Source organism: Rattus norvegicus, chromosome 6 (genome assembly GCF_021556685.1).
Source record: "Rattus norvegicus strain SHRSP/BbbUtx chromosome 6, alternate assembly SHRSP_T2T, whole genome shotgun sequence".
Classification (NCBI taxonomy): Eukaryota; Metazoa; Chordata; class Mammalia; order Rodentia; family Muridae; genus Rattus; species Rattus norvegicus.
In genome coordinates, this window is record NC_141539.1 from 75,805,145 (window position 1) to 75,820,709 (window position 15,565).

The 15,565-nt window shown below is 41.7% G+C and overlaps 1 protein-coding gene across 1 annotated transcript; it reads right to left on the reverse strand.

Annotated features, from left to right (window-relative positions):
* Positions 1-8,257: 8,257 nt before the first annotated feature.
* On the reverse strand, positions 8,258-13,864 carry Dtd2 (D-aminoacyl-tRNA deacylase 2). The gene is made up of 3 exons (NM_001108981.1): positions 13,735-13,864; positions 12,216-12,285; positions 8,258-8,680 (listed from the first exon to the last, which is right to left on the reverse strand). Exons 1-3 carry the CDS (start codon positions 13,843-13,845, stop codon positions 8,355-8,357), a joined length of 507 nt encoding a protein of 168 aa, NP_001102451.1. The 5' UTR covers positions 13,846-13,864; the 3' UTR covers positions 8,258-8,354.
* Positions 13,865-15,565: the final 1,701 nt, after the last annotated feature.

Here is a 15,565-nt window from a genome sequence, read left to right on the forward strand (position 1 = left end):
CTCTCCTGGATACCCTGTGAAACAAACTGCTTCATGCTTCCATAACTTAAAACAGAAAAAAAAAATCCGATAAACAGTTAGGAGTAGAGCCACGTTGTTATAGTGACGCATGCCTTTATTAATCACCTCAGGAGAGATGGGGGAAGTGCATCTGTGAATTCACAGGCAGCCTGATCTACAGAGTGAGCCAAAGTGAGCCACAGTGAGACAAAAAGGATGATAGTTATGTTAGCATTTTCTGTTAGTGTTGCACACCCCAGAAATGCTCTATTCTGATTAGATGGGTGTGTGCTAATAAAGCTTGTTGCATCAAATTCACTATTTGTAAATGCAATCCACACGTTTTTGTTTCATAGTTTATTTTACAAAAGACTCAAATATGTCTCCTTACATGATTTTTAACTTCAGTGTTTTAAGGATATTTGCTTTTTTGAACACCTTAAAAAAGATTTATTTATTTTATGTATATAAGTACACTATAGCTATCTTTAGACACACCAGAAGAGGGCATCAGATTCCCATTACAGATGGTTGTGAACCACCATGTGGTTGCTGGGAATTGAACTCAAGACCTCTGGAAGAGCAGTCAGTGCTCTTAACCACTGAGCCGTCTTTCCAGCCCCTGAACACCTGTGTATAGACAAAGCTTCCATACAAATGGTTGTACTATAGTAGAAAGATACTAGAGTGAGCCTTGAGAACACACACATATCTCTTGCTTTCATTGTGTAGAACTCTTCTGGAGTCAAATAGGATAGGAAAGCAAGGTACAGCTATAGTAAACTTGCTTCATGCAGCGCTAACCTCTTTCCCTTCATAACTAAGAAATCCACAGTGAATTAACAGTGAAACCAAACCAAAGTCAAGAGTATTCTGGTCACTGGTACACCTCCACCACTGCCTCTGAAAAGCTTACTGGGAACCATGGAACATGGTAGCATGGCATTACTGTGGCAGAGCTGTAGGAGATAAGATTTTTTAGTTTCATGTTGTCTGCCCACCATTATTCTGCCTTTCTGTGTCATTATACTCACAGTCCAGAGGTAAAAGACAGTCTCATAGCACATCACAGGTTTCAGGAATGATAGATACACTTATAGCATGAAGGATGGAGGACAGAGAAACTCCTGTGGGGATGGAAGAGGTTGCCTGAAGCTAGAGAGCAAATGATGAAGGATTTAGAAGAGGAAAGAGGCATCAAGTTACAAAAGACCAGGGCAGGTGAGGCAGTTCAATGGGTAAGGGCTCTTGCTGCCACTCCTGGCTACCTAAGTTCAATCCCTGGGACCTACATGACAGAAGAACCAATCCCTGGCAAGATGTCCTTTGACCTCCACTCTGGCTTTGTGCTGTGAATTTCCCCACTATACATAATGTAAGAAACCAAAACAAAATCCCTTGATACCAGCCTTAGAAGTCTGGACTTGGTTCTGAGTGATGGGTCTGGGATTCTGACCAAGAGTCACTGGGCAGGAAGACTGATGACTAGAGAGATTTAGATTCCCAAGATTGTGATTTAGGACTGCATTTTAAGAGATTGCCTTGGTGAATCTGGTTGAGATTGTGTTTTTTACAAAAATGTAAGAGTCCCTACTGCTGCAAAGATTGAGTGGTGCTTGGATGAGAACGGCCCCATAGGATCATATGTTTGGATGCTTGAACTCCAGTTGCTGTAGTTGATGTTTGGGAAGGATTAGGAGGTGTGTTGGAGGAGGGGTGTCACTGAGGGTGACTGAGGTTTTTTTTTTTTTTTTTTTTTTTTAAGTAGGTGACAAATGATATATTTGTAAGGCTAAAGGGATGAGACATCAATCAGTAGAATTATTCCTGAAACAACTGTTCAATCTACAATGTAACTTTATTTCTGGCTAAACAGTAGTTCCCGATTGGCTGGCATTATTTGCACCAGCAATAATTGCTCTCTCAGGCAGTCCTCAATCAGGTCCTCCTGCAGGAGATACTTTTGCAGCTATACGGCCCCCAGTGTTTACATAGAGGCAGCCCTGCCATTCCTGCTACAAGTAATGTTTCCCATTTTTTTAAAATTATTTCTTTTTCTTTCCTTTTTTTTTTTTTTTTGGTTCTTTTTTTCGGAGCTGGGGACCGAACCCAGGGCCTTGCGCTTCCTAGGCAAGCGCTCTACCACTGAGCTAAATCCCCAACCCCTCTTTCCTTTTTTTTACACTCTAGATTTTATTCCCCTCCCTGTCCATCCTCCAACTGTTCCATATCCCATACCTTCTCCTACCCCGTTTCCATGAGGATGTCCCCACCTAACCAACCTCTAAACTGTCTGGGGCCTCCAGTCTCTTGAAGGTTAGGTGCATCTTCTCTGACTGAACCCAGACCCTGCAGTCCTCTGCTGTATATGTGTTGGGGGAGGTCTCATCTCAGTTGGTGTAAGCTGCCAGGTTGGTGATCCAGTGTCCGAGAGATCTCAGGGGTCCAGGTTAATTGAGACTGCTGGTCCTCCTGCAGGGTGGCCCTCCTCCTCAGCTTTTTCTAGCTTTTCCCTAATTCAACCAAAGGGAGCAGCAGCTTCTGTCCACTGTTTGGATGCAAATATCTGCATCTGACTCTTTCAGCTGCTTGTTGGGCCTTTCAGAGAGCAGTCATGCTAGGTCCCTTTTTGTGAGTGCTTCATAGCCTCAGTAATAGTGTCAGGCCTTGGGGCCCTCTCCTTGAGCTGGATCCCACTTTGGTACATTCTGGAGAGTCCTCCCAACTTCCTACCTCCTGAGGTCGCCTATTTTCATTCTTTCTGCTGACCCTCAGGGCTTCAGTCCTTTTCCCCCACCCAATACCAGATCATGTTCCCTTCTCCCTATTCCCACCCCTGTCCCCTGTCCCCTTTCCCTCCCAAGAATGCTTTCTTCTCCCTCCTGAGTGAGACTGAGGTGTCCTCACTCGGGTCCTTCAGCTTGTTGACCTCTTTGAGTTCTGTGGACTGTATCTTGGGTATTCTGTACTTTTTTTTTCCTGTTTTGCTAATATACACTTATTAGTGAGTACATACCATGCATGTCCTTTTGGGTCTGAGTTACCTCACTCAGGCTGATATTTTCTAGTTCTATCCATTTGCCTGCAAAACACAGGATGTCCTTGTTCTTAATAGCTGGGTAGTATTTCATTGTGTAAATGAACCACATTTTCTGTATCCATTCTTTTGTCATGGGATATCTGGGTTGTTTCCAGCTTCTGGCTATCAGAAATAAGGCCGCTATGAACACAGTGGAACATGTGCACCTGTGGCATGGTGGGACATCTTTTGGGTATATTTCCAATAGTGGTATTGCTGGGTCTTCAGGTAGATCTATTTCCAATTTTCTGAGGAACCTCAATTAATTTCCACAGTAGTTGTACCAGTTTGCAATCCCACTAATAATGGAGGAGTCTTATTCTTTCTCCTCATTTTCACCAACGTGTGTTGTCACCTGAGGTTTTGATCCTAGCCATTCTGATTGCTGTAAGGTGGAATCTCAGGGTCATTTTGATTTGCATTTCTCTAATTGCTAAGGACTTTGAACATTTCTTTAGGTGCTTCTCAGTCACTTCAGATTCCTCTGTTGTGAATTCTTGGTTTAATTCTATAACCCATCTTTTGATTGGGTTGTTTGGTTTTTTGGTTGTTAGTTTCTTGAGTTCTTTTTTTTTTTTAAAGATTTTTTTTAAAGATTTATTCATTTATTATATATAAGTACACTGTAGCTGTCTTCAGACACACCAGAAGAGGGCATCAGATCTCTTTACAGATGGTTGTGAGCCACCATGTGGTTGCTGGGAATTGAACTCAGGACCTCTGGAAGAGCAGTCGGTGCTCTTAACTGCTGAGCCATCTCTCCAGCCCCCTTGAGTTCTTTATATATTTTGGCTATTGGCCCTCTATTGGATGTAGGGTTAGTGAAGATTTTTTTCCCTAATCTGTAGGATGCTGATTTGTCTTATTGACTGTCCTTTGCCTTACAGAAGCTTTTCATTTTCATGAGGTTCCATTTATCAATTCTTGATTTTAAAGCATGAGCCATTGGAGTTCTGTTTAGAAAAATTTCCCCTGTGTCAATGAGTTCAAGGCTCTTTCCCACTTTCTCTTCTATTAGATTCAGTGTATCTGGTTTTATGTTAAGGTCCTTGATCTACTTGGACTTGAGATTTGTGCAAGGTGACAAATATGGGTCTATTTTCATTTTTCTACATACAGACAGCACCTCATGCCATTCTATTTGCTCTTTCTCATGGTTACAATCTCAGTATGTGAGCTCTCAGCTATGGCTCCAACACTATGCTTGCCTGCTTTCTGCCATGCTCCCACCACGATGGTCATGGAGTAATCCTCTGACTCTAAAAAAAGCCCCCAATAAACCTTTATTTTATAAGTTCTCTTGGTCATGGTGTCTCTTCACAGCAATAAAAAAGTAATTAAGATAGATTTCAGTTGTATAAATTCTGAAAACTCATAACTTTTAGGTTTGCAGTTCTCTCCTCTGACCTTGTACTATTTTTTTAGTATTTGTAATTGTTTTTCATATTTATTGACTGATTTTGTTATTGATTTGTGACACAGTGTGTCACTTTGTGTGTGTGTGTGTGTGTGTGTGTGTGTGTGTGTGTGTGTGTGTGTGTTTGTGCGTGAGTACACGCAGGTCCAAGGACAACTCCTGGCAGTTGGTTCTTTCCTGCGACATGGGTCCCAGGAATTGAACTGAGATCATTAAGTTTGGAAGCAGGTACCTTTACCCCCCTAAGCCATCTTGCTTGCTGGCCTCATCTTTGTATATTGAAAAGTACCTTTGCTCAACAGTGTTTCTTGTTTCTTTACCCCTCTGTTATCTGTAGAGCTTTTGGCCTCTTGGACTTTGCTCTTTCTTTGCAAGTTATTTCCCAAGATTCTGACTTATGAATAGTGTCTACATTAATGATTTGTTGGTTCTACAGTGAGAGATTACGTTACTAAATATCAATATCAAATAATACAGGGTTCTATACTACTTGTCTAGGAGAGTAACAGCCACATTGTTATCATAAGAGAATAATTTCATGTTAGACATTTACTCTTGGTGGTCAGAGCTCACTGTGGTTGGCTGACTATATAGATTCCAACCTTTAGTGTGCAGACTTTGCTCTGAAGATAAAGAGTCACGACAGCTTCTGAACACTGCAGTGCTTAGATAAAGACATGTTCTAGAAATACAGCCTTGAAGAAGCTTGCCAAGAAGGTGGGAGCCATCCGAATGAACATGTATTTAAAGTCTATCCCAAGGTACCTTTTCAGAATGAAAAAATGTCTTTTCTAGTAACTCTCCCTCCTCAGAAACGACTCTTGTTTCAATAAACTAAACAGCTGTGGGTCTCAGGGCTGCACAGGTTGCTCAGTGGTTAAGAACCCTGGCTTCTGAAGGATTTGGGTTCAGTTCCCAGTCACCCACATGGTGGCCAACAGCCATGCATTTATTTTCCCTACTCTGCCTGTCCCTTCCAATAATGCATCGGATTTTAATCATCTATATGCCCAATTGTGTATAGGCAGAAGTTGGTAAATAGTGGAATCTCTTTTAAAAAGTTTACTACAGAGCTGTTTTCTTCACTGGATACATATCCACAATTAGCTCAGGTCAGACCCTATTCTTCCTACTCTGATACTTTGAAGATAGTGTGGACTGGAAAACATTTAAATTTAATTTACTAGGGCTGGAGGAAACTAATGTTATTAGTGTCCAGACATGGGAGTATGGTAGCCTGTTACATGTGGCAGTTTGAGGACATTCTGGGGAATTGTTTGGAGAGGGTATGTGAGCACAGTATGTGGAGGTGAAAAAACTAGGCTCCAACAAAAAGGTGGATGTGCATGACCCAAATGGAATGGGGTCCCAAATTAAACCACGTCCAGTGCTTACCTGATTCATAAACACACCACAGTTCTAGCAAGGGCTTTTGCTTTATACGTAAACCATATATCAGGTCCTCTGCAATGTTGGTCACTAAGAGTGAAAGTCTGACATTTTCTCTTGTTAACAGCAGTGAGGTTGTTATTCTCCAAGACAAGTGGCATAGAATGCTGTAGTATTTGATACTGATATTCAGTAATGTTTATTCCTTCACCATAGAACCAAAAAATCATTAGCATAGATATTATTCATAAATGGTGTGTCTTTTTTTTTTTTCATTTCTGGTGAAATATCCTCTAGTAAAGCTGCCATTCACTGTGGGGAGGCTTGGGATGAGAGACCTATCAGGGACCGGCAGAACAAAGGGAATTCCAACATTTATAGATTGTAGAGAGGAGGGATCCCTGAGTTTAGCAGGCTTATGGAAGTGCTACATAGAATGGAGGGCTGTAATTTAGGGAGCTTATCCTATTGTCCGAGCCCCAGCTCAGGGTGCAGCATGCCTATGTTTAGCAGCTTAGGGGAGACCCTGCACAGGGTCTGTTGATGGCTCAGGCCCCTTGTGGGCAGCCTCTGTGACAGACAGCAGGCCGCCTTTTTTTATAGTGAGAAGCAACGAAGGAATGATAAAGGTGTGGTTCATTCTGCTCTTCTTAAGATTTTAAAATAGTGTGTGTGTGTGTGTGTGTGTGTGTGTGTGTGTGTGTTCTAAACCATAGACCCAGTTCCCTCATTTTCCTTCATAGGAATGTGTTCAAAACATCAAAACCACATGTTCCACCTTACATATAATATTTTCTACAAGTGGTTCCCAGTTCCAAAATTGAAATATTAAAAAATACTTCTGGAGGGTGGAGAGATGGCTCAGTAGTTAAGAGTAAGCAGTGATGGGCTGGGGATTTAGCTCAGTGGTAGAGCGCTTACCTAGGAAGCGCAAGGCCCTGGGTTCGGTCCCCAGCTCCGAAAAAAAGAACCAAAAAAAAAAGAGTAAGCAGTGATTAGAGAGCCTCAGTTGGATTCCTGGTACCCACAACCACCTGTAACTCCAGTTCCAGGAGAGCCTCTAGCCTTGAGGGCCCCTGCACTCATATGTACACATCCATAGACAGACAGACAGACAGACACTTATAATTAAGAAGAAAATAAATCGTTAAAAATAGCTAGGAAGTATATTGTTTGAAACATTCTAAAAATCTTAGAAAAACTGAGGCTGAAGGCATCCAAGTTAGGGGTAATTCTGCTTGTGCCTAATTTAGTAAGTGAACCAATTAACTGGCCAGGAGAGAAGCAAAGCCTTAATCAAGGTTAATTTCAACAAGCCTTACTATAAATGGTAGAGGACAGAGACGATTCTGGCGTATTGGATGACTTGCAGACAATGACTTGTCTTTCTTTCTGCAGTGCTGTGAAGGTAAAGTGCGTATGCTAACAGCTAAACTGATGCCACTTCCTCCAAGTCCTCTCTTGTTCTTGTTTATTCCCTGTCTGCCATTTTTTCTAATTAACAACCTCACCTGCACTTGAAGTGCCATTCTCCACAAGTATCTCAGGCAATTTTTGTAAGGAGAATCGCTTGAACTCTATCTAGGGCTGTGAGTCAGCATTTTACCTAGGCATAAAATCAAAATGATTTAAAGTAAGTAATGCAATCTCTTTTGAAAGACATACACATGTCCTTGGAGAAGCTTTAGGAAAAATTGGAGTTTCTAAGCTTATGAATAGTTTATTACATTTCAACAACTGTATTGTGAATCAATAAAACAAAAGCTAAGGACAATGAGCTCAAGTTATCGATTCTTAAGTTTCAAAATAGAACAGTAGGAAAGCTATGAAAGTGGGGGGGTGGACTTTGGGGTGTATGAGCAATAGGAATCTAAAGCATCAAAACACAGGCTAAGAAAGTCTAGGACACAAGGAAGACTCCAGCAGCTCCCTCAGATGTCTAATTCCGGTCATTTACTTTTCACTCTAAAAAGTATCTTAAATTTTTAATATTTATTAGTTTTTTGTTTTTTCAAGACAGGGTCTCACATATAGCTCTGCCTACCCCAGAACTCACAATGAAGTCCAGGCTGACCTTGAACTCACAGAGACCCTCTAGCCTCTGCCTCTGTCGTGCTGGAATTAAAGGCACATGCACCACTATGCCCAGCATAAATATTTAACGTTTTGTTTTAGGAGACAGAGTTTCTCTGTGTAGTCCTGGCTGTCCTAGGACATATAGACCAGGCTGACCTCCGACTCACAGAAATCTGCTTGCCTCTGCCTCCCAAGCCCTGGAATTAAAGGAATGTACCACTCTATGCCAAGGTTGGAGCAAGGATTTTCTTGCCTAAATATGTTGCAGATCTGTGTCTTCAAGATGAATGGAGGGAGAAAAAACAAAAACAAAAACAAATACAAAACAAAACAAAAAAAAACTAACTACAGACCAGGTCGTTTTGTACAGGAAGCGGGGTGGGACGGAATTTTTCAAAACTCAATGAGGTGCGTGTACGGTCCATTGGTGTCCAGCTTTAACACTTGCCTGTTCCCGTACGTGCCGTGCGCCACTGCAACCCCCGCTTCTACGCACTTGCTGTTGTTGGTCACGGCTTTTTCACACAGACACACAAACTGGGAGTACAGCTCTAAGCCCTCCTCCTTCCCAGAGTTTGAGTGGTATTGCATACTCCGTCCTTTCACCCTGCCCCCGAGGGTGGCCTGGGGGATGATCAGAATGTCGCCAGGCAGATCCAAGATGGAGACATGCTTGCCGGTTTCCGTTTCACTTAACTTCACGTTTAACAGCGTATTGACTGAATAAAGAAGAGAGGCAAAGCATTTTTGAAGCGAAAAACAAACATGAAGAAAACCATCAATCTTTTAGTTGGTTATTAAGTTTCATATTTAAAACCTAGCTTTCTTTTTTTTAAAGATTTATTTATTTTATGCAGATGAGTATACTGTGGCTGTCTTCAGACACACCAGTAGAGGGCATTAGAACCCATTACAGATGGTTGTGAGCCACCATGTGGTTGCTGGGAATTGAACTCGGGACCTCTGGAAGAGCAGTCAGTGCTCTTGAACTGCTGAGCCATCTCTCCAGCCCCAAAACCTGGTTAGTTTTCAAACCCAGTCTGTAGATGTTAAAAAGGGTTTCACTAAACAACACAGCCCACGCACAAAAAATACAGAAAATTCTGAATGCTATACAGAAAATACCAAGGTGCTTCACATATGATCTGGCAGGTAGGTCACCGATACAAAGTTCATCCCAGAAGACCTACATTCAAAGAAGTAGCCAAACCCTGGAACCTCAGACATTGTTGCCTATGGGGGCACATGAATGTCTGTCTCTCTGCGCCTTTCATTTCATAAACAAATCCATTAGTTAAATCCCACTAGTGAACCAATGGTTTTGTAATTTCACAATTTAAGGTAATACTAACATGGACTAACATTTTATAAATAAGACCTATTGGGAAAATGTAGAGGTGAAACTCATTATTGCAGATGAAAAAGTAAACAAAAGATACTGGCAGCGTATATGTACATGAATGTTTGTGTAAGTATATGTATATGTGTATTGCATATGTAAATAGGAGGCCGGGGAGAAGACCTGGATATTGAAGGTACTGATTACTCTTCCAGAGGATGGAGATTTGGTTCTCAGCACTGACATGACAGCTAACAACTCTCTGACTGCAGCACCAGAGGATCTGATGCCCTCTATGGCCTGCCTGTGCAGGCAACGTGTGCACACGGTACACAGACGGGCAAACCAGCCGTACACATAAATACAAATAAAATTCCGCCTCTCTCAAATCCAAAACAAAAAGCCCCTGGCAATACTTTCATAAGGATTATAAGGCAGTTTATCCAAACCACCACAAACATCCACGTGTACTTAGAAACCTACACTAATACTACTTCAATATTAACCATTTCATTAACCTTTTGGTCTATATCTACACTTAGGTTCCCACTCCCTCTACAAAGGTAAAAATGAACTCTTCTTATGAAGAACAGGATGAGTAGCAAAGGAATTCTATAAACCTTATAATCTCAGTATGGCCGGTAGAGGAAGACAGACCTCTGTGAGCAGCAGCCCAGCCAGGGCTACATAGACTTTATTTATTTATTTATTTTTTAATTTTAGAAGGCATGCTTTTCTGCTTCAGTTGATTTCAGTTACTGGACATCCTGAAGTAAACATCAGTAAGGACTTGGTGTGACTTCCTACTCCACAAGTCATGCACTTAATCTGGTAAAAATCGGTTGGTTCCGAGTCTGTGCTACGAGCCCCATCATTTTTCATTAACTAACATCTCTTTAAACTTTTTTAACTCTCTGGTGCGAACAGGTACCGTGGGCCAGCAGCCCTGCTGACTGATCTCAGGAAGCAGGAAGTCTCCTGACACTCCATGCCCATGGAAATCATGATTTAGCTATTCAGGCTCAGACTCCTAACTTAGCAATTCTGGATTTCTGGCAATGAGCAGCAATACCATTTTATTAGACTTTCGTATACCTCCCTCTACTGGCTGTAACTGAGTACTCTCACATGCATATGCAGAAGACGGTACAAAGAGAAATAGAAGCAAGTTGAATTGAAATGAGACAATAATTAATAGTGTGGTAGAATCTTAAAGACTGTAAGACAGGTTATTCATCAAATACCTCTGATAGCACAGACAGGAAGTCAAGCTTTGACAGATCCCTGATCTCAGTACAATTATACTGAAGATGAACTGAGGAAGATTCTACACGTTTTTATTTTAGCTATGGTATTCCAGATTTCATGGACACCACTGGTTATACTACCGATGTATATAAGGCTTGACTGGAAAGGTCTGAAGCATGAGTAAGTATGAGGCAGGCTTTAAGAGAACCTCCTCATACTGGCTCACTCATGGAACAGAGTAACATACAAACTAACCTCTCCATAATAAATGGCTATTTTGCTTGTACTTCAACCTGCTGAATCTGATTCTTAGTCATACAGTCCTTTACTGTGAAGGGTAAACTTGCTAAACTAGTCATTAAAAGACTTAGGGTGGCGTCCTCTGTGTTTTCATTCACCACAATCTTACACATGTATTTAGAATGACCTCATAAAGAAAAAGACAGAAGCACAACGGTTTAGTCACTAAGAAATGAAATGCCGGTTGGGTTTCATGGGTTTATTTTACCTCATGATTAAGACATTAAGATCATAACCCAGCTTTGCAAAGTCAATCTCTGTCTTTTTGACAGATATCAGGCTTTCTCTGTGTATCCCTGACTCACTGTGTAGACAAGGCTGACCTCGAACTCAGAGATCCACCTGCTTCTGTCTCTCAAGCGCTGGGATTAAAGGCATGAGCCACCGCTTCCCAGATACAAATGACCAACATTTTATTTTTGTACTTGGAAGACTCTTACTACATCCCTGTGGACAGCAAAGATGACCAGGGTAAAATACTAACTTAGGAAAACAAGCAGAATGTCTAACACCTCAACATCAGGATCTCACAGAAACCCTCTCTTACACAAGGGGCTTCATTCCACATCCTAAGCCTTCAAAGGCTCCTCGTTATCCTCTAGATTCAAATGTCAAACTATTGGTGACTAGCTTTCTAGCCTTACCTCTCACGCAGTCCCTTCTTAAGTACCGTTTTCATGCTCTGACAGAGCTGTCAGCAAAGTTTGAAATATAAGCATATGATTTCCTCTGTTGGTTTGACTTTTGGCTAAGGGGTCATCACTGGGTTATCTGTCCCTGAGTTTCCCTTTTATTACTCTGCTCTTCCAGAGGTCCTGAATTCAATTCCTAGCAACCACAAGGTGGCTCACAACCATCTGTAATGAGACCTGATGCCCTCTTCTGGTGTGTCTGATGACCGCTATAGTGTACTCATATAAATAAATAAATAAACCTTAAAAATTTTTTAAAAATTATTAATTTACAAAGAATTAGGTCTTATTACAGCATTTTCGTTTTCATTCAAGGGTTTAGGATATAGTGCAGTGGTGGAGCACTTTCCCATCATGTTCTAGGCCCCAACTTCAGTACATAGCACTATGGCACTATAGCAAAACAAAGTGAAAAAGTAAAAGTAAAATAAATTATGCTTCTTAGCTAAGGTTATATATAGGTCAGTGTAGAGCATTTGCTTAACATGTGCAACCTCAAGCCCTTAAAAACAAAACAAAATCCCACTGAAACCAACACAGTGTGGTTTTGAATATTTTGGTTCATTTGCTCACAAGTAGCTCCTATCTTTGCTCCTTTATTCGTTCTACATCATAAGGGATTTTGGTACAACATTCTTACGCCCCTCTCACTGTGAGAAGAGAAAAACCACATACCCATTTTGGGAAGAAGTTCTGTGTTGGCTCCCTTGAAGAAACACACATAGATCACCAATCCTCTCCGAATCTGCGAGAAATTACCACAGGAATCTCAGATTAGGAAAGACTCCACAGAGAAACAGCTCAATGGGAAACATTTCAGTGTCTGTAAGCACGTGGGCTAAAAGCCGAGGGAGCAGAATAAGGAGAGTCTTGGATTCTAAGTAAATCATGAGAAACAAAACAATTTTTGCCAAGTCTTAATCACCAAGCTTATTTAAAAGAATACAACAAAACCAAGGGCAGTCGAGATTACAAGCCACACCTGTATTGTTTCTACTGTGTCAGCAGAGATTTCAAACAGCCGCCCCCACACCCTGCCAGGCCGACAGAAAGGCTGATTTATTCAACATCAAATGATTCTTGTCATACCACGTGGGGCTGTTAAATAAGCAACAGTATCATTGATGTCTTCTGATGTTACTTTTTATTTTCCCCTAAATCATTTATTTAAAGAGAGTGGTATTTCCACATAGGGTCTTATCTTATTTTGACAAACTCCAGGAACTGTTCAATTGCTGTTATCGTGGTCAGTGCCTTAAGTAAATCCAATGATTAGGCTTTGAAAATTACATTTATGATAAGTTCTATAGGAAAAGGTTGGTTGTTATCAGGAATATACACTTACTCATTTTACATGACTTGAATATTTGTTTACTAGTTCCTGTAAGACAGACTACAAGAAAATGAACGAGTGATAAATGACTTTGTCGCTATCACTGAAGGAATCGATTCTATGTTAATTTCCTTGACTCACTTGATTCAGAAGCCACCACAAAGATTAAACGAACTAGTAAATGCAAACTAATTAAAACAGTGTTGAGCTCACGGTAAGTATGACACAGGTGTTTATCAAATGCTATATAAAAATAAATGGAGAGGCAGACACATAGTTTATTTCATGCTTTAACTTCCAAGGCATTTTGCATGCTTTATACATGTTTGGGACTCAATTTAACCGTTACTAGCATTAACATTCAACCTCATCTTTCTGGTTCTAATGGTTTTCTGTGTAAATAGAACTCTGCACTCATATCTGAATTATCTGGAAAAGAGTTTAGTTTAACTATGTGCACTCGTGTGTCTGTGTATAATGGCAGGTGTCTGTCATACCTAGAGGAGGCCATCAGATCCCATGGAGCTGGAGTTACAGGTGGTTGTGAGCAGCCTCACATTTGCAGGATAATGGAATCTAAGTATCTACTGGGGGTCAATGAGATTCCCTAAAGATTCTGAGAACCGTTCGGCGATGTGGCTTACGCTGTTACCTCAACACTTAAGATACTAAGGCAGAAAGATCATCCGCAGGCTGAGCGCTACAGAGAGAACCAGTCGGGCACAGGCCACCACCAGAAGCAAGTCCAAAGAGACAGCTAGGCAGCCCACTAGGATGGGTAGACGGAAAGGGACAAGCTCTTTCTCCCACGATAGATGACAGGAAGACCGGCATGGTTCCGCGGATAGGGCCGGGAGTTACCTCCACCCACTGCGCCTCCGCGTCTCCATCGGCCGGGCGCACTTGCAGGCGAGCGTGCAGGCACTGCTGCAAGAGCGCTCGAGCCTGAACCTCACGACCGCCGTCCGCCATGACGCGGGTCCGCGCTGCGCATGCTCGGATAAGCTCCTCCTATTGCTCGTAGCTCCACCCTAGGAAGGCGGGGCGTCTTTCTAGCTGTCAGGAGTCCCGGATGTAGAGTTGAGTCCACAGTCCCTCGGAGGATTTTTGTTTAGAGATCGCCCCCTCTCTTTTTAACTTAATCTCATCTTCGAATACCTACCTTGTTTTTAGTTTTTTCTTGCAGGTAGGGTCTCATCGGGCCAAGGTTGGTCATAACCACGTAGCTGAGGCTGACCTTGAACAGCCTCTTCGGAATTGCAGGAATTACACGTGTGCCCGCCCACAGTCTGCCCGCCCATACCATCCGGCTCTGTTACCTGTTATCTTTTGAAGAACCGTTTTTCACTTCAGAAAGCTTAGGTTTCCCGATGTTGGAAAAAATTAAGTCAGTTAAATCCATTCTGTTATGGATTCTAAGTTTATGTTAGACATTCTATGTCTATTATTAAGACATAGCTTGAATGAAATCGATTGATCTCAAAGCAGGCAGAGAGTAAACCAAAGCATGTTCTTAACCTGTGGGTCACCTTTTGGGTGAGGGATAGATGCATCTTTCACAGGGAGCACGTAGGACAGAGATTTACATTTTGATTCATAACAGTAGCAAAATTACAGTTACGAGGTAGCAATGAAAATCATTTTATGTTTGGGGTCACGGCAGCCTGAGGGGTTGCAGCATTAGGGAGGTTGAGAACCACTAAACTAAAAGTTAGAAATCTCTCAAAATATATCTTGTCCATTCAAAGCAGTGCTGTCTCCTATATCAGGAATGCTACAATTCATTCTGATTCCATAGTAGCGGAAGGGTGTTTATAGGCTATATGAATGCATTTGTGAGAGGGTGGGGGACCAATTCTTTTTTATTATTTTAACTTTTCACTCATACGCATTTTAATTAAAATATAATTACATCTCTTTCCTCCCCCAGCTCCTCCCAAGTCTCTTCCCCCAACTTCTTTCATTTTCCCTCACATTAGTAACCTTTTCCTTCGATTATTATCATTTATGTATTTACAAATATATAACTACGACTCATTGAGTCTGTTTTCGTCGTTTGTGTTTGGAGCTGATACCTTTGTATTGGGGAACAATCAGGGGGCTCGTTCATAGGGGAGGTTAATTCTCTTTCTGTATAGTCATTAGTTGCCTGCAGTTTTTTGTCTGGGGGTAAATCTATTGAGGTGTCCTATCGCCTTTGTTCAGGCTTCATTTATGCAACCAGTTCTGTGAGAGATTGTTTCGCAGCAGACATCCCGGTACTCTGACTCTTACAATCGTTCTGCTTCCTCTCCTGAGACGCTCCTTGAGCCATAGATGCAAGAACATCTGTAAGACAGACGTGACATGATGTAGATGTAGTCATTGGGGTCAGGCTGCCCGAAATCCTTTGATCTCCAAATTGTGTCCAGTTATGGCTCTCTGTGACGATTCTCATTGGCTGTAAAGAGAAGCTTTCGTGATGCGTGGTGATAGTTACACTTAGCCGTGGATATAACGATAAGATTTACAATGGGTTTAGAAATTATGTTGCTCTAGCACTGTTATGGTATGGAGTAGATTCTCTTCCAAGGTCTATGGCCTCACTACTCCCTGGGGAATTTGGCTAAGTTCTAGTAGCAGGAATGATTTCCCTCTTGTTGAGTGGGCTTTAAATCCAATTAGACAACTGTTGGTTACAACTGAGGTGGCA